Here is a 20,536-nt window from a genome sequence, read left to right on the forward strand (position 1 = left end):
ATTTTAAAATATGTAGAAATTCTATCGTTCTTTCTACCAATTAAAAATATGATATACTCTTTCTGTTACTCTCTCTTTCTTTATTTTAATTTCTACAGATAATTTTTTCCAAATTAGAGTGGGTAGGTCTAATGATCATCAATGATTCGATAGACAATAAGACTGTCCAATCCGCTTCAAAATCTGCAAACACAAAAATTAAAGTGGACACACAAATATTACAGCGAAGCACACGATCTCAAAGCGAATCCGACGGTCATCGAACCTGAAGTAGGTCGGCTCTACTCTGCTCTAATAATAAATAGACAGGATAGTTATACGGCTGTCCAGCCTGCAATATCAGTACCAAAATTATAGTTTGCTCAGTGCCTAGCGACTTATATAAAAGATATTTGGAGAACTTTAAGAATTTCATTCACATCTATATGATATATTATATAGCTTCTTATATACAACAGCATTATTGCCTATTATCAAACAAGCCAAACCTTTACTCTTTTAGATAAAGGGGGTATCAAACTTCTGTGGCTATGAGATAAAGGGGAGTTTTCCTGGGAACAGAAATCCCAACACCTTCATCCATATCCAAATTCGTACCAGGTAATCTCCAATCAAACCGGTACAAAAGATTTGCTAATGCAAGTTCTATGGTCACCATAGCAAAGTTCATCCCGGGGCACATCCTTCGCCCTGCGCCAAATGGGATGAATTGGAAATTATTTCCCCGGAAATCCACTTCGCTGCCGATAAACCTCTCTGGCCTGAACTCATCTGGCGCCTCCCAAATCTGTGGATCTCTGCCTATTGCCCATCCATTGATGATTAGTTTTGTTTTGGCCGGGATCTTGTACCCATATATTTCCACGGCGGTGATCGATTCATGCGGAACTAACAGTGGAGCAGGAGGGTGCAGTCTCATTACCTCTTTTATTACTGCACGAATATACTCGATTCCGTTCAAGTCATCTTCTGTGACCATAGGTTTCTTGCCTGCAATTTTTCTTATTTCGGCCTGTGCCTTGGCCATGACATCTGGGTTTTTCATTAGCTCTGACATGATCCATTCAAGTGATATGAAAGTTGTGTCAGTTGCAGCTGCAGTCATGTCCTGAAAATAAAATAATGATATTAAGTATCAGCTAAAATTACAAAAATCTTGAAAATTTTAAAAAGTATTGTATATATAAAGAGTAAGGCTTAGGTGCTATGGATAACATAAGGTCATCCGTGCTATGGTCTCAAAAAACTATCGTATAAACTTCAAACTTTGATTTAAGTATCTCAATAAATTGGTTATATAATAAACTTGTAGAATATTAATTTTTAATATTTTTGAAACTTTTTTAGTATTTTTTATTATTTATGAAAGATGACAAAAATAATCTAAAATATTAATAATTTTCTTTTATTTTTAAGTCATTTATTGTCATCTTTTATAAATTATAAAACATAATAAAAAAATTCAAAATAGTAAAAATTAGTATTCTACAAGTTCATTATATAACCAATTTACTGAGCTACTTAAATTAAAGTTTGAAGTTTATTTGATAAATTTTTGAAGCCGTAGTACAATTGGTCCATTACCCAAGCCTTACTCATATATTAATAAGTTTATAAGAGGAAGAGTAGACCAACCCTAACAATTGCAATTATTTCATTCTCCGTTAGATCGAATCCGGCTGTACCATCGTTTCTAGCCCTTAGCAGAACATCAACAAAATCTTCTTCCTCGGTGTTTACCATTTTCTTCTTATGCTCCTCTAGAATTTCAGCCATGAACTGATTCCAATTCCGATTATAGCCCTCAAACTTCTCATTGAGTCCTGACACTTTATTTATTAGTTTCCCTATTGCTGGAAACACTTCGGCTGCCACCCGATAAAGAGATCTCTGTGCTAGTACTGCTGAGATGTCACCCATCAACTCCCTAGTATTTTTCTTTTACCAGTCAATTTTTAGTGGGACAAAAAATTAAAGAAATATATAAGCTGTATCACTTTGTCTCTAATTGACCCATATCTTTCTTGGTAGGTCTGTAGTGTCAATTATGAAATAATTCAAATTTATTATAAACGTGTACCTGGCTAACCCACTGGCACTCTTTGGTGTGGGGGCGGTCCAATGGGCATCGGACCAAATTCGATTTGATGCCCGGTCATAGCTATGATCTGCAGAAATTTTGTTATTTCCGCACGAACAATCTAAATGCGGATCAGATGGCTATGACCTAGCACCATACCTAATTTGGTCCGATGGGCTCAATGGCTATGACCTGCACCAGATCGAATTTGGTCCAATGACCATCGGACCATCCCGAATTCTGGCACTCTTCTAGTTAATCAAGTGAGTTTCAGAATAAGAAAATCTACTAGAGTTGCACTACCTGAACTTGTCTGCATTGCTTTCCTTCCCAGCAATTGCACGGCTGACCACACCATTTGCATATGCATAGAAGCAGTCACTCAAATTCACTTTACCTTTGTTGGTAGATAAATGAGCCATCATTTTGGTCAATTCGTCGGCACGCGCTGCCCGGAAAAGGGCTGAAAAGACACGCTTCTGACTAAGAAGGTGAACGACAGTAAATTTTTTGGATTGGCGCCAATAATCACCATACTCGGAGAACGATACATTTTGGCCGGTTCCATTCACAAGAGTACCTGCAAATGCAATGGAACAACTATCAATAAAAGTAAAACACATTTCTGCACTCTTACCCAATTAGCTATAAAAAATCATAAAAAATATAAGTAGATTCTAGTCCACTTTGATCAGTGAACTAGAAAAGATTTTGCTAAAGATTGAACAAGTATTTTAAACCTTCTGAGAAGGAGGCAGGGCGGGATGCAAATGCTAAATCATGGGTCTTGAGCACAAGTTCGGCAGCTGTGGCGGTGGATACAACAAGAGTTGGACTTGGCAAATTGAGGAACATGATCTGAGAGGAATCAGCTCTGCCATAGCGGAGAGACAGAGAATGGAGGGATCGGTGTTGGGAGCGGCTGTTGAGGAGGTGCAGGTGGCCGATTAAAGGAAGCGAAGCTGGTGATGGTGGGAGGTTTGATTTTTTGGAGAAGAATGATTTGAAGAGGAGGAGGAAGGGGATGAGAAATAGGAGGAATAGTAGAGGAGACATTGGAACTATGCAAGGGGATAGGGGAGAAGGAAAAATAGATGAAGAGAGTGCGTGTCCAGTGATCGATCAGTGATCCCTTTGTTTTCTGAGGGTTCAAATTTTTGTGCCTTCGTCGTCTCTCTCTCTCTCTATTATTTTTAAAGTTCAAACAGTCGATTTGAACCGCTCAATCTAACCTCCATACTAAAATATGTCTGGAGACTAAGTTTTATATTTTTAGGAATTTTTTTTACTATTTTTTTATATAGGTACAAAATCAGTAAATCTGAATCATCTAAAAACAGTATTTTTGTATCTATCTAAAAAGATAGTAAAAAAAATTCTTAAAAATATAAAATTTGGTCTCCAAACATATTTTAGTATGGAAGTTAGATTGAGCGGTTCAGATCGACTGTTTGAACTTTAAAAATAATGGAGAGAGATGGAGGCACAAAAACATGGAGGCATTTGAACCCTCTTGTATTTTTTGGGTACTTTTGGTGGATCTTATTATTATATATCTTTTTAGTAAAGGTAAGGAAAATCTTTTATATATGGCGTTGCTTCCAGTGGCAAGTATACAGTTAATGCTTGGCTTGGCTTTTGAATTGACAGATAAAATCATTTGTTTTATTGATTTATGTGGTGGGGTTTAGTTAGAAATCATGGAGCTGTACATGTCCCTTTTTCAAAGCCACCCTTATTAACTGATATATATATAATTGGATGTTAACATGAATGGAATTAATAAACAAACAACGAAGTCAACTCATGGATATTTAGCATATTAGCCGCCCTGGTCAATTCATGTTTTAACTGTTTCCAGAAGATGTCAAGTATGGTCCATATTAAATGGAAAATCCATTTATGCAAACATCTCAATGATCTCATTTTTTAGTAATAATTTCATGTTTACTGTGTAACCTGGATAGCTAGTCAGTTGATGGTTATCTTTTGCAGAACTCAAATTTGGTGCTTAAAACCAGTGAAATTAAACAAGAGGTTGGGTCAGACTTAATCCTGCACCGATTGTTCGGCACCAGTTATATTTGAATGCTGTGAAAAATTGTTCTGCACCAATTATCTATTTCTACTATTGAAGGTTTGTGATATGGCCTTTCAATGGGATTTGTTCTGCACCAGTTATATTTGATGCTGTGAAAAATTGTTCTGCACCAATTATCTATTTCTACTATTGAAGGTTTGTGATATGGCCTTTCAATGGGATTTGTCAAATTAAGGCACAGATTCTTGCTTGTGAGTTTCAGAAATTAGACAGTAAGAAGGCAATATATGAAAACTCAAATTTATCCCAGCTTTTCAAACAATTTTTATTTCATGGAAAAAAAAAATCAATTCTCTATATAAGTGGATTACTCAAAAGTCCTTTAATCCAATCCAAAATCCTATATAGTTTAAACTGTGCTATCTACATCTTAAATATTCAAGTAAATTCTCAACAGAGCCAAGGGTTAGTTAATTAGGGTTAGCAGCAAAATAACCTAGGACTCCCACTAATGGTGCATTAATGTAAGTGGTGGGTTCCGATTTGCGAAAATCAGCTCGATCGTCCTCAAAAACATCATCATCGCCGGGTCCACCAACAATTGCCCCAATATGAGGGTTTGGGTTCGGGTCAGGCGATCTGTAGTAGTCCGACCCATCTTTGCACCTGATTGGTTGTGGATGGATTGAGATAGATGGTAGAGATGAGCCTCGGTGGTGGATCCTTTGTGGATATCGGGTTCCATACCCAACCATATATGACATGTTCATTGGGTTATCTCCTAACAAATAGTCCACCTGGTTGATTAAAAAGTTATTTATCAACATAACATAAAGAAGGATATAGAAATATCTAACTTGGTGCTATTACTGAACTAGCTAGTCCAAGACTGACATTGACCAAAGAAATCCAAACAAATAAGTAAATTTAGTTCGGTACTGTATAGACTGTCACGTACCGCCTGATCAATTTATCCAAAAAGAGAAACAAGAAGGGAGCATATTCAATGCATATAAGTTTGGAGCAATCCTCTTGTTAAGTGGGGCCACAAGTAGTAATGGAGTCAAAGAGAGTGATTAAGGGTAGACAAAAAAAATATAATCCAATATGAAATACCTGGTTTTTGGCTTGTGATATAAGTGCAGTGGGACCGACAGTTATGTTGCCACAATTGACAGTCATAGAAGACTGAGAGAGGTATTTTGCATATGTGAGAAGAAGAAATGAAATTGAGGTGACATGCTGCATGTTACTCCCTCCAGGCTTGTAGATTAAGCCTCCTGGTGTGTATTGTATGTGAGATGATGTAGATTCTGGTACTAATGTGCACATGAAACTATCCGCTGAACCCTTGTAAGATTCCATAGAGAGCACCTGACCCTCCATAAATTCCTACAAAATTGAAGACTTTTGTGTATGTTTTTTTTTTTTTTTCCCCCAAAAATTTTGGTATATGATAATCATAGTGTGCTTAGATATTTTTTCTTTAATGAAATTTTGATTCTTGTAGCCTCATTTTATGTCTTCAATGAAGGAGCTGTACTTTCAATATTGTTACTAAGGTTCAACCAATCCAGGTGATAATCAAACTAAACAATTTAAAAAAAACCCATAATTCAAGGTACCAGATCAGTTCCAAACTATACCAATTATGCTCATTACTGGTACTACATCTTTTCAGTATGCAAACAGTGAGCATTCAGAAATTCCAACCTGTTTTAAGCTGTCATCCAATTTTACCCTGGAATTATTGTAATATTAACTTCTGGAATCTCAACCAAACACCTATCCATTAACAAACTAAAATGAAAGAATAGTCCATCCTGACAGGTATAAAAATTGTACCGACAGCTATGTATGATGCCAAGATCAGAGACCATACATAACCAACCCAAGTTGCATCATGTCGTACCTTGGAAACTAGCACATTGAGGCCAGCGTGCTTGTTATCCCAGCCGAATTCATTGATGTTCTCTTCTGCGCCGAGTGTTTTGCCATTGTTTTGTATGTACTCCAGATAAGTGTCCTCTTCAGAGGCTCTGCGCAGCCATGCTGCTCCCCACAGCAATTCATCCTGTATTCATTTTTTTATGGTTACATAAAATGGGAGCAGAATTTTGATTCTGAATCTGATGTTTTTGATGGTGTTCAGCTGGGCTGGTTTTGGTTTAACATGGGCCTGTCAAAGGGCTGTCTGGCTATCTCAAAACTAGTTTTGGGCCTTAAATAAAATATGATCAATCTAATTTAAGCCCAGTAAAGCATGTGACGCAGTCATGGTGTAATCATCTAATGGATGAGAAATCTGACTAGTTTAATTAGCCCAGCCCCACCTCCGGCCGGCGGAGTCAGAACCTAAATTAGAAAGCCAGGGTTTTTTTGTTTCTTTAGAAGTAACACTAGTACAGTACCAAGGCCCAAGGGAGCAACACATCACAATAAAAAACAGGTAACAGGTTCAAGAGATACAAAATATTTAAAAAGAAGAAGCGGAAGGAAGATAGAAAGGAAATGGAAACAAGGAGTAATCAGCAAAGCTTGCCTGATAGCCATCAAAGTCACAGTAGAAAGGACAGACTCCGGCTTTCAGACCAGGGTCATCGCTATACGCCCCCTTGTACGTGTCTGCAAAGTTGAATGCTTTTCTTGCACCGGCCATAAGCATGTCTGCGTACTCCGGGTCAGTCTCCCTAAAGACCATTGAAGCTGCCGCCAGTGCTGCTGCAGTCTCTCCGGCCACCTCAGACCCCGGCCGCTCTGCGGTCACATTGTACACAGTGCGTGCTGTGTCCATGTCCTCTGGTCTCTCCCAACAGTTGTGGTCATTTATGGGGTCCCCTACCTATTAATTGTTACAAATTTATAGGGATTCAGATTTCAGGTCACATTTATGCAATGTACTGACATCGGTGATTGATCGGTGGGCAAACAAACGAATTACTAGCTAATGAGTGTGAATCTATTTAGTGGTGGTCCTTTTTACTAGAACATGTATGTGTTAATGTGTATATTTATTTGCATATTGCCTTCCCTTCTCTGTATTAATTTAATATATGTATGGGAAACAGGGAAAGGAAAATTTAGAAGATTAAAAGAATGAGAATTCACGTGTTCACCACTTTATAGGATAAAAAATAATGCTTAATATTTATCTTCAACTAGACAAGAAAAAAGTCAATGAGCTAATACTAATTTATCTTAATTCCGTACGATATATCATATATGCTGATCATCAACAATCTCCAGATAAGCAAAGATATGTAAGATATATTTGCTTTCACCTCCATATTTCACCCACTATAATGTGCTGTGGGTCCCAGCAAACATAGGAGGTGGGTGAAAAGGAGAGGTAAAACTACGTACGGGCGTTAAATGTTTTTTCCAAATTAACTTTTGATTATGTACATGTCGCTCACTTGAACGAATATCAGGCCAGGATGTGAAATTGTCTTGAGGAGGTAATCCGTTGCCCAACGAACTGCCACCTCAGCATTTCTCAGATCATCCGGTGGCATCAATTCCCCGAACTCAGCGACACCCCATGCGAGCATTGTCGTGGTGAATGCCAAGGGAAAACCAAATTTCACATTATCCCCCGCATCATAATACCCTCCCTCGAGGTCTACTCCCGCTTTCATTCCATCTGAGATGGCTGAGTCACCTCGCCACGTAGCTCGCTGATCAGGTGGAAGCCTACCCGACCGCTGCCCCTCGAAAAATAGGATTGACTTGGTCAATGCATCATGGTAGTCATGAATGGAGGTAGAAAGGGGTAGAAAAATGGAGGAGGCTAAGAGTACTAATAGGAGGATGTGAGAGGGGAGGGCTGGAGAGTGGGGCCACATTTTTTGGTGTTGGAAGTTTGAGAGCTTGTGAACAAACATGAGTGTAGCCGTGTAGGGATGCTGAACTGAGGTTTATATATAATGACAACATAAGAAAGGAAAGGGCCATGCTTGGAATAAATTCTTCCCTAGAACCGGTCTACTATATGATGCCAAGACCAAATTGACAAAAGGAGAAGTTGGCCAATTTTTATTAGATGCCAGATCTTACTGAGTAAGCATAAAAAACAACATTAATTTATTTGTTTAGCAGTTCGGCAATGATTTATGCTATATATTAATAACATAAATTGATGCTGCTGCATTGTACATTAATTATTATACGTGATATTAGATACAAAAATGATAGTTTTCAAAATGTTAGGACACAACTTGTTTAATAAATATATACTTTATTATTTTTAATATAAAACTACAAATAATATTGTATTAGCATATAGATACTAAATTAACAAAAATACAGATTAAAAATGTAGCCAGGAGCTTACTTTATTTATCAAAAATAATAGGAGAGCTTAAAAAATTGGATGTCAAAAGGAGAATAATAGAAAATTAAAATTTATTGTATAAAATTAGAAAAAACATTAAATTTATTAAATATATTTTTCAAATTTCAAGTATAATTAGTCCACACTCTTTTCACCAGTGAGAAGATGCGCTATAACTTGCATACAAATAGGAATAGGCACATATTTTGTTGGATCATCAATAACATAGCAACATGATTGTCTATGGCCTCTTGCTTCTTACGTTTTTGTATCTATATACAATATTCTTAAACTACTTCTTGGGTCAAATAAATACAAAATATTTTGTAAAATGGCTCTTAGATTTGATATTGATGCACCATATAAGATATAGTCAGATTCTTTTTCATGTAAATTATATGTTAGATTCATTTATATGATGACTTTTTCTAGTATTGAAGTCACATAGTCATATAATTTACACTTGAAATGAACCATGCTCCTTAAAAATGTATAATAAAAATATATAAATTAAACAAAGTATTATTTTGTCTTAAAAATGATCCTTAAGCTAGTTTTTTTCGAAGTGATATTTAAAATGTAGAACTGAATAGTAATAATAATAGTAATAATAATGTTTAGTGAATACCATAATTTTTATTTTTAAGATTTTTTATTGTAAAAAAAAACAAAATAATATAATGATAGTTGCTACTATACGATCTTTGTAAGACTTGAATGGAGGGATGGGAGTATGGAAGAGGATATAGGGGTTAAATAGGACAAGGTGGAGAATCACGGGAGCAAATTTACTGCTGGTTTTAGTGCTCTTTGGGTTTTCGTAGTCACATGCAGCTACAATACCTTTGCACCTCTCCTCCCGGTTTGTACCCATTCTGTTCACAAGTCACGACTTGGTAAGTGTTTGTTTGAGGAGAACAGCTTGGGTCCGATGGTTATTGGATCTAAAGTGGTTTTAATGGATTTGCTCATCATTGGATCTGCTTTAGGATTCGCGCCTGCACTTTTGCGTATGCTTTAAAATTCGTGCACACAAATCCTAAAACAGATCCGACGGTGAACGAATTCATTGAAACCACTTTGAATCCAATGACCATCGGACCCAAGCTGAAATCTTATTTGAGGGATAAAATTGTGAGGGATGGATTAATTGTTTGGTTTACTCCCCAATTTTGCTCATAATATATATATATTTTTTTGAAAAAAAAATAGTGGTGTAGACTTTCACATTATAACGTTTATAAGAATTTTCATTCGGATTTTGAATCCAGGATCTCCTATACGTACTGAGACGAATGTTGTTAATTGTCACTAAATTAAAGCCTATTTTTTGCACATAATGTTGAGAACCAACCACTTCTCTTATGATTGATTAACTAACCTTTTTCATTTAATTAATCTTCAAATTAACTATTTCTAAACCAACAGTAATTACTACACATCCACATCAAATTCTCCCGAAATGTTAATTATGAAAATATTTTATATAAAAAAAATTAAAGAGGAACAATTTTGCCTAACTTTTTAATGTGATGTTAATTAATTTAAAATTCAAACGATCAAGAATCAATCCGAACACTTGTGTTTTTCTATGCTTTAGTAATACATAAATTATGTCAAAATTAATACCATTAGTCGTCGATTGTGATGCATTATTAATTGTTAAAATCTCAATAGTGAATTTTAAGAATAAAAAAAAATTCAGTGAAATTTAGTAGCTACATAAAATATATTAATTTTAGGCTAATCAATTATATTTGAGCCGAGAAGACTAATTAAGTTTTATAGGTACAGATGAGTTTGCACGTAAGACACAGGTGCTGATGTATATTTATGTTTTTAGAGTGCATGAGACCTTATTTGTTGCCATAGATGGTGAAACAATTAGAAGGATCGATTTGAAAGAATGAAGTTATAATACTATTAATTAGACGCTCTCACATTTAAATTAAGAATGCTAAGCTTTTAAATTTTTAGCTATATATGTCCCATCATTATATATTTTTATCCGTTCAATTTGATTTCTCTCCTTTTCAAATTAATCATTTGATTGTAATAAAAAATTTCTGAATTTTATGAACATTGTTATACTTTCAAAATTAATGCTTTATTTAATAAATATTTTTTAGAGCGAAGTCCGAAAAATAATTTTAGTAAGAATATCATAATTAATAGTGTGATTTTCCACGATAGCAATGCATTTTATATATGAATTTGAGTAAGTATCTCATTAATTTCTTCATAGTGAACCAGTGATTCATCTCCTTCATTAATCCATTTCTCCTTTCGTTTCTTCTTCGGCCTTGTGTAACTGTTCTCTTTTAACTTTTGTAAACTGAGCGGAAGGTATTAACCCAATATAAGATCGATGTAATAAAGCATTATCGGAGGAGATATTTAATTTTAACCAAACATTGTTTACTAGGCTGCTGATTATTTAAAAAGCCATCCAAATTGGTTGATTTGAGATATAAAGACCGACTATGCATGTATTCATCCAAATTAGTACTTTTACCCTCGTTATATTTAATAATTATTGAATTAGATAAATATCTTTCATAAAAAAAAATCGACATAAAAATATGCTAGATTATAATAAAATACACACTCGTCTATTTCAAATTGTGCATGATTATTGACAATTATCGTTCGTTTCTACCAAGTAAAACACGTTTTGGCAACTATCAACATATTATTTAAATTTTAATTTATGAACTCATAATTGAAACTCTTTGAACTACAAAACTGATTATTACATAATGCACATTTGTTGGTCTGAATTTTTACGATCATTGTTCAGGCTGCTCTTAAAATGCACACTTGATTATTGTATAATAATTTATATCAATTTATTTTTTAAATGATCAAATAAATTGAGGATTATTTGAACATAATAACTAAACATATTATAGTACTTCAGTACTTCTTAAATATCCGGAACAAAAAGAAACCGGTGATAAATATCGCTCATTTCCAAAAAAAAAAAAAAAAGTATTCATAGCTTTCAAGTTGAATGCTTCTACAAAAACTAGACAGGCATAGATCTATTTTAACACCACCATTTGTTCCCAAAAGCTTACACAAAACCCTTTTCATCTACAACCACTTTGCTTGTAAGAGCTAAAGCATCAGATGCTACTTTGGTATGGATCTCAGCAAAGATGGACATGTATGTTTGCAAATCCATCAGAGAGGAATGTGATTTCTGACGCCTTTTAATTTTGGATTTATACCTTTCATCCCAGGTCGTGTCCCTAGTTTTTTTGTTTAGGTCGTGTCCCTAGTTTTTTTGTTTTTTCATTTTACACGTTTGTTCAAAGTTTCTTCATTTTAAAACCTACCAATTTTTCAACAGTGACAACAACATGACTCAAAAAATTAAAAACTTAGAAAATTGAAAATCTAATTCCGTCATTTCTTCTCTGTAAATCAATAAACGAGTAGATGAGGGAGAAATAAATTAAGAAATCTTGTTCTTCTCACGAGCAGCGGCAGCAGCACAGCACAGCGCGACAGTGACTGAACTGGGTGAGACAAGGCGGCAGACCGTGACCTCTGTATTGGACTCTGCCTCATTACCTAGGTTTTATCGTTCTATTACTTTGTTTTGTCTTTTAATTTAAAACAATATTTCCTAGAAAATATGAATCAGGCAGTGAAAAAAGAAATAGAAAAAAAGAGGGAGAAGAAAAACTAAAATCTCAAAAAGGTTATATTCAAAAACTTTGGAAAAAAATTTAACCATAAAATGAGTTTTTAGAAAACCAAATTGAAAGTGAGATGCACGAAGAAACAAGAAATGTATCTAAAAATCAAAATGAGGTAAATCAAGAAACAATAAATGTGTATGAAAATAAAAATGAGGTAAATGAAGAAATAACAAATGTGCTTGAGTGCTTAGATTTTTCGTGTGTCTGAGTGCTTAGATTTTTCGTTATATATAAATATATATGATCCTAGAGTGTGAGATGGTTTAGATTTAAAACTGAGAGATTTGCTTATTGAGAATAGTCATATTAGAGATTCTAATATTAATTTTTCTAAGGATAATTACAATAGGTGATTCTCTATATATTAGCAAGAAGCACAATGTGGCCATGTGGGTATGTTAATCATTGACTCATTGTATGTGTTTTATTTTGAGGGGTATTGTTTTAATTTCCCCCATATTTTGTATGATCTATTGACATATTAATAAAAAAATTATTTATATTAAGACCACAAATTTTTCTCTCGTCCTGGGCCCCAAAATCTTCAGGACCGGCCCTAACTCTAAAATATGTTTGTATTAATTAAAAAAAAACAAATCTAAATTGTTAAAACTGACGTACTTCGTGAGTGATACATTTGTATGAATTTTTATTTTTATTTTTAAGTAATTTATTATAAATTCAAGTGGTAAAAAAAAGTTAGAAATTAATTCGAATCGATTTATTTTTCATTATTTTTTGAACGTCTGACTTTATAATAAATTAATTCAAAAATTTATAATTTTTTAATGTAGATGCATCTTGTGAAGTATATCGTTTTAACAATATAAATTTGTTATTTAATGCCAATATAATTTTTTTTGAGTAAAAAAAATCAAGCAGAGACTGTCAGGTGTTGATATTGTTGTTCGAGAAATAATCTGTTTCATCTATTTGACTAATTTTTGAATTACATTATGAAGTGCTTGGACTGAAGAAATCATAAAGACCTTTATCAAGAATAGATGAAACAGATTATCTTCGTGAGTGCATCATGAAGACAGATTATCTTCATGATGCATCTACATTCAAAAATTATAAATGTTTGAATTAATTTATTATAAAGTCAGAGGTTCAAAAAATAATGAAAAATAAATCGATTCAAATTAATTTCTAACTTTTTTTTACCACTTGAATTTATAATAAATTACTTAAAAATAAATAAATTTTTAAATGAAGATATGTAGGTTCAAGTCAAATAGAATTACATTATGAAGTGCTTGGACTGAAGAAATCATGAAGACCTTTATCAAGAATACAAATTGTAAAATCAGATACTTGGTAAAGTAAGTTTGAGGCTATTTTAACAGAGGTAAAACGTTAGTAACGTTTTGAACCTGTCAGAAACGCTGAAGTAACAGCTTGATCAAACTCAGAAACACCCTAAAACGTTATAACGTTTTTGTAAAATGTTATAACGTTTTAGGATTGTCAGAACTGATGAAGCACAGTTGTACAGAAACAACTTAAAACGTTGTAACGGTTTAGAAATTGTCAGAATGATAAGTACAGCTGTATTGAAGGTAAAAATTCAAATTATAAACGTTGTAACGTTTTAATTAAATATGAGTTTCAAACAATTCCTGTTTTTGATCAAGATTTTACAGAGCAAAACGTTATGTAACATTTTATAAACGTTGTAATGTTTTGGATCGTTTAAGCTGACCTGTTAGAAAATTAAAATCCTAAATCGCATTTTTGAACTAAAACGTTGTAAGGTTTTATAAAACGTTGGTAATATTTTATGTCAAATAGCTCATTTTTGAGCTAACACTATAAATAAGGGATTGGGCTTTCTTCTCAATCCATCTCAGTCGACCCTAATCTTCTAAAAAGTGATTTTCTGAGAGCTTAGCTTACTCTATTGTTGTGAGAGCTTAAAACTTCAAAATCCCTCAAACAACCTCAAACCCACTTCACTAATTTCAAATTAGATTATGTTAGAGTGATATATTGAGTGTTTCTCTTGAGTAGCTTGAACTAAGAGACCTTGTTCTCATCTCTTTGAGTTGGCCGTTTAACTTCCTGTTTGGTGTGTAAGGGCTCAACAGTTCACAAGTTGTAATCCTTTCGTATTGGGTAATAGAAAGGCGCACCACTTGAGGTTGCGAAGCCCCGGAGACGTAGGCCTTTGTTTTGCCGAACTCCGTTAACATCCCGCGTGTCAAATTTCTCTAAACTCATATATTTACTTTCAATTGCAATTTAATTTCAGTTTTTGAGTAATTAGAGGTGCACTTAGTATAACAGATATTAATAAGATAGCAACCAAACAAAGTTTACAAATACAAACACCACTTGAAGAAAGACTTGTCAGAAATCACCGCGTCGGGTTGGTCCAACTAAGAAAGGCATGGGAGGAGGAGTGGAGAGGCCGAAAAAGACTCGCTACCCAACGAGTGTAACGTAAGTGGCACGAGCGAGCGGAACCGAAAGAAATAGAATAATCAGATCAAACAAAGTCCGTACTAAAAAGAAATAGAAAGTTCCTTTCGGGAAAAGAGTTCAAAGTTGCTCTAACGATTCTACATCTTTCTTTATGGAGATGCTTTCCTACTGCTGGTTTTTTTAAGCCAGCCCCCCAGGGAAGACTAAAATCCTGACCAAAGCCCTTGCCTTTCTTTTTCATGTTTCTTTTCGGTCCCAGCCTTTCCGTCAAGTCGTTCTCGTCCCGGCACATTCTGCCTGCCAGGCAAGCAACAATTGTGTGTGAAAATTTGCATTTTGAGGAAAAACCAGAAAACCATTTCTTTTTATAGAGTAAAAAAGAAAATCCAACACCAGGTTCGACTTACTTGTGTTAAGCATATAGCGTTTGGATCAAATTCAGTCAGCTCCGACGGCTCGCCGCTTCATTCTTTGCTTCTCATGGAGCGCCGAGGGAGGACATACTATCTACGAAAAAGAATCCTTTATCGAGGTGCGTATTCTCAAGGTATTTCTTATCTTATAAAAGAATCGTTAGAGTTATGCTTTGTTGGCGATTTGAATGATGTTCACAAAACGAAAGCGAGAGTTCAGGGGCACGCAGGAGCTTTCTCACTCAAAACACAAAGGGAGGGATTAGACTACCTTTAACTTACAAGAAATAAAGCATCTTTTCACGATAGACGTGGAATTCTTTCCTCCATGGATCTAGTGCCAACCTTGTTTACGCTTATACGCTACGTCAGTCAGTTGGTATCAGAGCGAAGGTTGGACGGTTTAGTGCTGCTGTGATGGAATTTGGGCTTAACCGGTGTAGTTAAGATCACCCGCGCATCAATTTAGCAGGTAAACGCTTTTTTCTTTGGTGGTTTATTTTGATGATATTGTCATAGCAATGACCAGCTTGGGATTTATGAGTTGAAGCTCTTTCAATATCGTACCTTCGAAACTAAAGATATGGGTAACATAAAGTCCTGGGTATTGAGGTTGCAAGGTAAAAGCGAGGTATATATCTATCCCAATGGAAGTATTCCCTTGATCTATTGAAGGAAATGGGACGGAAGGGTGCCAGTTGACACACCTATAGATCCGAATGCAAAGAATAGGCCCTAAGCAAAGAAAAAGGCCGCCTGCCTATCTACACACTCAACTACCTCATTCATCACCGGGCAGGCTAGAGGAGGCCAAAATGCAATTCCCATAATCCCCCTTTACTGCTTGATGGCTTTCGCTGCCGAAACTGGATAAATCTCATATTACACATGCCCCATTACCATGCCTCATGTTCTAGTTCTAATTCTACAAAGTCACAACTATATAAGTAGAAGAATAGGAATGGACCTGGCACGGTAGATCCACTCATCCTGGCTTCGAATTCTAGCTTGAGTGGATCTACCTACCTCCTTGATGCGCTGCACAATTTCCTCTTCAGAAGGCTCATCCACACGCATGGTGTCTTCTCGATTCCAAAGGAACATGATGAAAGTAAACAAACAGGAGTTTCGCAAAACAGCCAGCTCTAGTCAAGACACATGAAACATGGTCGGTCTATAAGGTAACGTTAATTTAGAGCATTACTTTCGCTTACATGTTGTGAGTGCATATCATGGGCAGACGCTTCACACGATACTTGGGGGTTACCCGCTATTTTTAGCCGTCACACAAATACATGACAACTTGCCACCGCATGATTTAGAGTTTTCTAAGTGGTAAATCGATCAAATCAACATATATTTTTATACGACTTTGAAGACTTGGGACAACAGAGAAAATCAACCAGACAATGAAAAAGGACGAGTTCAACGGCAACTGGGACAGCATTCTCCCAACGCATGACCACCCTTTTACGAATTGCAACTGCAGTGCCAATGATGCATTAAGGACGAGGGCACGACTCTTCCACCCTTCCTGCTGCAGAGGTATGATAGATGTGCCTTCCCCTATACCTCAAGGTTTGACTTAGGGAGAACGTAGTAACTAGATAAAATAATGCAAGTTGTAAAATCTCTCTGATTCTCTATCAGATTCGCAATAAATTGGAAATCTTCTGAGTGTTATAAAATCACTCACACAAGTAGTGTATGGAATACTCTAAACTAACCGCAGACGCTCTCTTAAGCGTTCAAGTGAAACAAAAAAAGGCCAGACGGTAGACATTTTTATCTAGATGCTCGACCGCACAAAACAACGCTGTTGACTGAAGACGGTCGCGCCTTAATTGCCAACCGGGCATCTCCACATGCTCTTTCCAAAACCCGAACATGGATTTCTTGGCATCTTTGATCCAGTTGTCGATATAGTAATTTGTTGCCACGAAAAAATATCGGTCCTCCGTTTGAATCCTCTGAAGTAATGTACTGTTTGAGTTTCAATTCAAACTATCCGATTAGAATGTAGACCAATCCGACTCAAGTTTGTAATTTATGAGATCCTTTTAAAATTCTTGCTAGTATATGACGAACGGACCGGATTCAAAATTTAAAGAATGAGGTACCTCAGGTAATATGAATTTCCCTCCCCACCCCCTCCATAAATAAACAAAACAAAAAAAAGTCGAAGAAGAAATAGAAAAATGCTACCCGTGTTCACTAAAAAAATGCACAGAAAATATATACATGGGCCGACCAGAGACGCACATTTGTGCCTGTGAACCAGTTAGCCCATTAAATTTTAAATAATTTACTTAGAAGTATTTCTGGGCTTAATTTAAAGTCAAACCTACTTTGAGCCTCAAAAGGTTCAGATCGCAGGAAATTCCCTGCATCAGTCCGTCGTTTGCTTCAAAATTCGTACAAATTCAATCTAAATAAACCTTCCATATAAATCATGTACCAAAATTCTTCTCGACTAACAAAACACAAGCACGCAAGTACAGAAGATAATTAATAAAATTATAAATAAAAGAAAACAGGAGCCGTTCCTTCAAAACTGTACACAAAATCTATCTGCTGGGTTATACATAACAAGATATGTAGTCCGGTTTGGAGCTAATTTCGCCTCTCTTAATTAATTCCTCTTCATATTTTCTTAATTTGATCGATTAATCGCTGGACCCTAGACCCCTTGCTTCAGATCCCTTCATGATTCTCATCCTTCGGCATGAAGAAACAAACATCCTATGAATAAATACATATCCTAAAATTAGTAAATTTTGGTTAATCTTAATCCTTGATTCATATAAATAATTAAGAATATAACAAAATCTTCTGTTTCAGCTAATGAAACGGGTAACAAACAGGCTATTTTTTCAATAAAAGATGAAAAAAGAGAAGAGAAAAACAGAGACATGTCAACTCTGTAGAAATTTTGAGACAAAAATGCTAATTGGATCATAGTTTAAATTGAAATTTGGCATACTTATATCTTGGTCTTTTGTATAGGAAGAATGCTGGCACCATGTCTAGACTAGAACATAAACACCAAATTTTAATTTAATTTAGTACAAAATTAAGACAAATAACATACATCCATGGTACATCTCCAACTAGCATCCAATCACCATCGCCATCCTCATATGCGACCGCATACTCGCACTCATCATAGCCTTCCAATCCACCTAAATTAAATGAAACATTATTTTCAAATTATTAATTGAGTAAAAATATTAAAGTAAATTTCAATTTCAATTTTGTCAAAATAAAAAATTGCCAACTCCCCTTTCCATTTAACAAATTCCAATTGGGTATTGCATGTAAAATGCTACCTACTTTAATTAGTTAGGAACCTTCTCTGGATTTCAGTAAATTATCTATATATACCTAAGGAGTAGCATCTGAACATGTCGCTTAGTGACATTATAAGGTCTTCATAGTCTCTGTAGACAGTGAGGTCAAGTTTTCTTAAATAAGGTGCCCCATCCATGCTCACTTTCACATAAATTGCATCTTCTTCAACCTTTCTCCTCCTTCCCCTATAATTTAATTACAAATGTTGAACTGAACATTGTCAGAAAATAAACAATGCATGGATATATGGGAAAGATATTATAACATACAAATAATAAATTGTAATCATGAAACCAATAGAACTAAGAAAATCAATTAATAACCCAATAAGTAAAATGGCATGCACTATGAGAATTTTTTTTATCAAAGTATAAATGGTTTGGACTAAATTAGTTCATACTTTGAGGAAGAAGAGCCGGCTTTGCCCGGCGGAGCGAGGGTCAGCTCGGTCATGTCGACATCATCACCATAGCCTGCCATATCTCAACACAACACCAAAATCACTTGAGAAGCAAAGCTGCTGATTTATAATGATCTCAGTAGCTAGTAGAAGATTTAGAAGGGGTTAGTAGAAGAAGGCAGTTAATTTGTGATTTCATGTGGAAGGTGGTGGTATACAGAGAGAGGTTTATATATAGTTTAGGAGAGTAGAGATTCTAGAGGGTTTGCAATGAAAGAATCACTGCCATATCTGGGCATTTGGGCTGGTTGGTACAGTGAAGGGCAACATTAAGAGCTTGTCTGGCTTGAACTGGGACAGAGAGTCCTTGTGGGCCCATGTGTCGGTGAGGTTTGCTGCCTGGAAAGGAAACAGGGTTGATTCTTTGCGGGGTCCATGTCTGATCTGCTGTGGCTAGGTTAATTTTTGGGGTAAATTAATTTAATTAATTACTTGGAAAAATTGTTTGGTGAGGAGGTTACTTTTGGAATATGAAATTATCCCGTTCTTCTTTTTGGTGTAGTCGTGTACAGCTATAAAATACGGAGAGACATTGGTTTTATGAAGATAATAAATAAATCTTTACATTTTTTTAATATTTCTATGTTAACGAACGCATATGACTGGTTTAAATTGTTGAAATAAGGATTCAACTGCGGCATATCTTTGATTTCTACATGTTAATTTCACCATCTCATATTTGTAAAAAATTATTGATTTTTTTTATTTATTAAAGAGTCCAATACACTCTAATATATTTTTTATATTCTTTTTGAGAATTAAACATGTGTCTCTCTAAAGAGACAAGAGCTCCTACCACTGTACTAAGTTGCGATTCAATAATATATTGATCTAAAATGACTAAACTATACAAACAAATACACTTCTTGTAACTAGCTAATTAATTAAGAATTACAATTTAGATGTTAATTTTTAATTGCTGATTTAAGTATTTTATAGTTAAATTATATTGAAGAATGGCAATTATGTAACCAAATAAATATTCTAAAAGAACTTTACTTCAATATTTGATGTCTCTACCAAAACCTTCATTTTTTATTTCTAGTAACAATAATTCACAAACTAATATGTTAAAATAAAATTTGTATATTTAATCTACATTATTTACTCTACCTGTACATAAAATAATATAATTATTGAATTTACATGAAACATTAGTTAAAAGATCAACGTCTAGAAATTATTCACATTAGTATATTTCTGTAAGTTATTAATACACAATTAAAATAAAGTTAAAATGTCATAATCTTCTATAGATGTATAGAGAACATGATATAAATCATATCTTGCAGTTTTATTTTAACATTTAAGTTTTAAATTTTAAGTTATTAAAATTTTAAAACGAAAACACAATGAAGACACAAAAATGGAAGGCATTGGAACCCTCCTCATTTGTAGTATATCTTATATATAACTCCATATTTTCTTTTAATAACGCAACTATATTTCACTTACCAAAATTAAAATGAATCCCAAACTTAAAATTAATAAAAGCACTTAAGAGTTGAAAGCATGCCCAATTATATAAATTCACATTAGGAATGAAATTTAATGCTAGCAATTAATAAAGTAGGATTAATACAATATTTGACGAATATTTGTAGCAAGGCAGGGCTGAGGGGTACGAATTAACCCTCCCATCATCTTTGGGTACGTATTTAATTGATATATGATTTAATTTCTTCTAAATCGAGACCAAAATATTATAATTGAACTTTGAA

At 34.7% G+C, this 20,536-nt stretch overlaps 3 protein-coding genes across 3 annotated transcripts; all 3 read right to left on the reverse strand.

Annotated features, from left to right (window-relative positions):
- Window positions 1–396: 396 nt before the first annotated feature.
- Window positions 397–3,180, reverse strand: LOC144567798 (cytochrome P450 71A9-like). Its single transcript, XM_078317980.1, has 4 exons — window positions 2,821–3,180; window positions 2,384–2,660; window positions 1,636–1,927; window positions 397–1,108 (listed from the first exon to the last, which is right to left on the reverse strand). Exons 1-4 carry the CDS (start codon window positions 3,134–3,136, stop codon window positions 515–517), a joined length of 1,479 nt encoding a protein of 492 aa, XP_078174106.1. The 5' UTR covers window positions 3,137–3,180; the 3' UTR covers window positions 397–514.
- Window positions 3,181–4,443: 1,263 nt separating this feature from the next.
- Window positions 4,444–7,996, reverse strand: LOC144567360 (endoglucanase 23-like). Its single transcript, XM_078317484.1, has 5 exons — window positions 7,538–7,996; window positions 6,664–6,963; window positions 6,034–6,195; window positions 5,238–5,513; window positions 4,444–4,918 (listed from the first exon to the last, which is right to left on the reverse strand). The coding sequence occupies exons 1-5, from the start codon at window positions 7,964–7,966 to the stop codon at window positions 4,592–4,594; spliced, it is 1,494 nt and encodes a 497-aa protein (XP_078173610.1). The 5' UTR covers window positions 7,967–7,996; the 3' UTR covers window positions 4,444–4,591.
- Window positions 7,997–17,427: 9,431 nt separating this feature from the next.
- Window positions 17,428–18,956, reverse strand: LOC144567734 (auxin-responsive protein IAA26-like). The gene is made up of 4 exons (XM_078317897.1): window positions 18,756–18,956; window positions 18,389–18,540; window positions 18,096–18,186; window positions 17,428–17,746 (listed from the first exon to the last, which is right to left on the reverse strand). The coding sequence occupies exons 1-4, from the start codon at window positions 18,833–18,835 to the stop codon at window positions 17,671–17,673; spliced, it is 399 nt and encodes a 132-aa protein (XP_078174023.1). The 5' UTR covers window positions 18,836–18,956; the 3' UTR covers window positions 17,428–17,670.
- Between the last annotated feature and the right edge of the window lie 1,580 nt (window positions 18,957–20,536).

Source organism: Carex rostrata, chromosome 16 (genome assembly GCF_964058835.1).
Source record: "Carex rostrata chromosome 16, lpCarRost1.2, whole genome shotgun sequence".
Taxonomy (NCBI): Eukaryota; Viridiplantae; Streptophyta; class Magnoliopsida; order Poales; family Cyperaceae; genus Carex; species Carex rostrata.

Coding starts and splice junctions, on each gene's coding strand:
- LOC144567798 (XM_078317980.1), bottom strand. CDS start 3,136: ATGTCTCCTCTACTATTCCTCCTATTTCTCATCCCCTTCCTCCTCCTC. Junction 1,928..2,383: donor AGCAATGCAGACAAGTTCAG/GTAGTGCAACTC, acceptor GAAAAATACTAG/GGAGTTGATGGGTGACATCT. Junction 1,109..1,635: donor AAATAATTGCAATTGTTAGG/GTTGGTCTACTC, acceptor TTTTATTTTCAG/GACATGACTGCAGCTGCAAC.
- LOC144567734 (XM_078317897.1), bottom strand. CDS start 18,835: ATGGCAGGCTATGGTGATGATGTCGACATGACCGAGCTGACCCTCGCT. Junction 18,187..18,388: donor GTTCAGATGCTACTCCTTAG/GTATATATAGAT, acceptor CATTTAATTTAG/GTGGATTGGAAGGCTATGAT. Junction 17,747..18,095: donor GTTGGAGATGTACCATGGAT/GTATGTTATTTG, acceptor ATTTATTCATAG/GATGTTTGTTTCTTCATGCC.
- LOC144567360 (XM_078317484.1), bottom strand. CDS start 7,966: ATGTGGCCCCACTCTCCAGCCCTCCCCTCTCACATCCTCCTATTAGTA. Junction 6,964..7,537: donor CTGGCCTGATATTCGTTCAA/GTGAGCGACATG, acceptor AACAATTAATAG/GTAGGGGACCCCATAAATGA. Junction 6,196..6,663: donor GTGACTTTGATGGCTATCAG/GCAAGCTTTGCT, acceptor AAATGAATACAG/GATGAATTGCTGTGGGGAGC.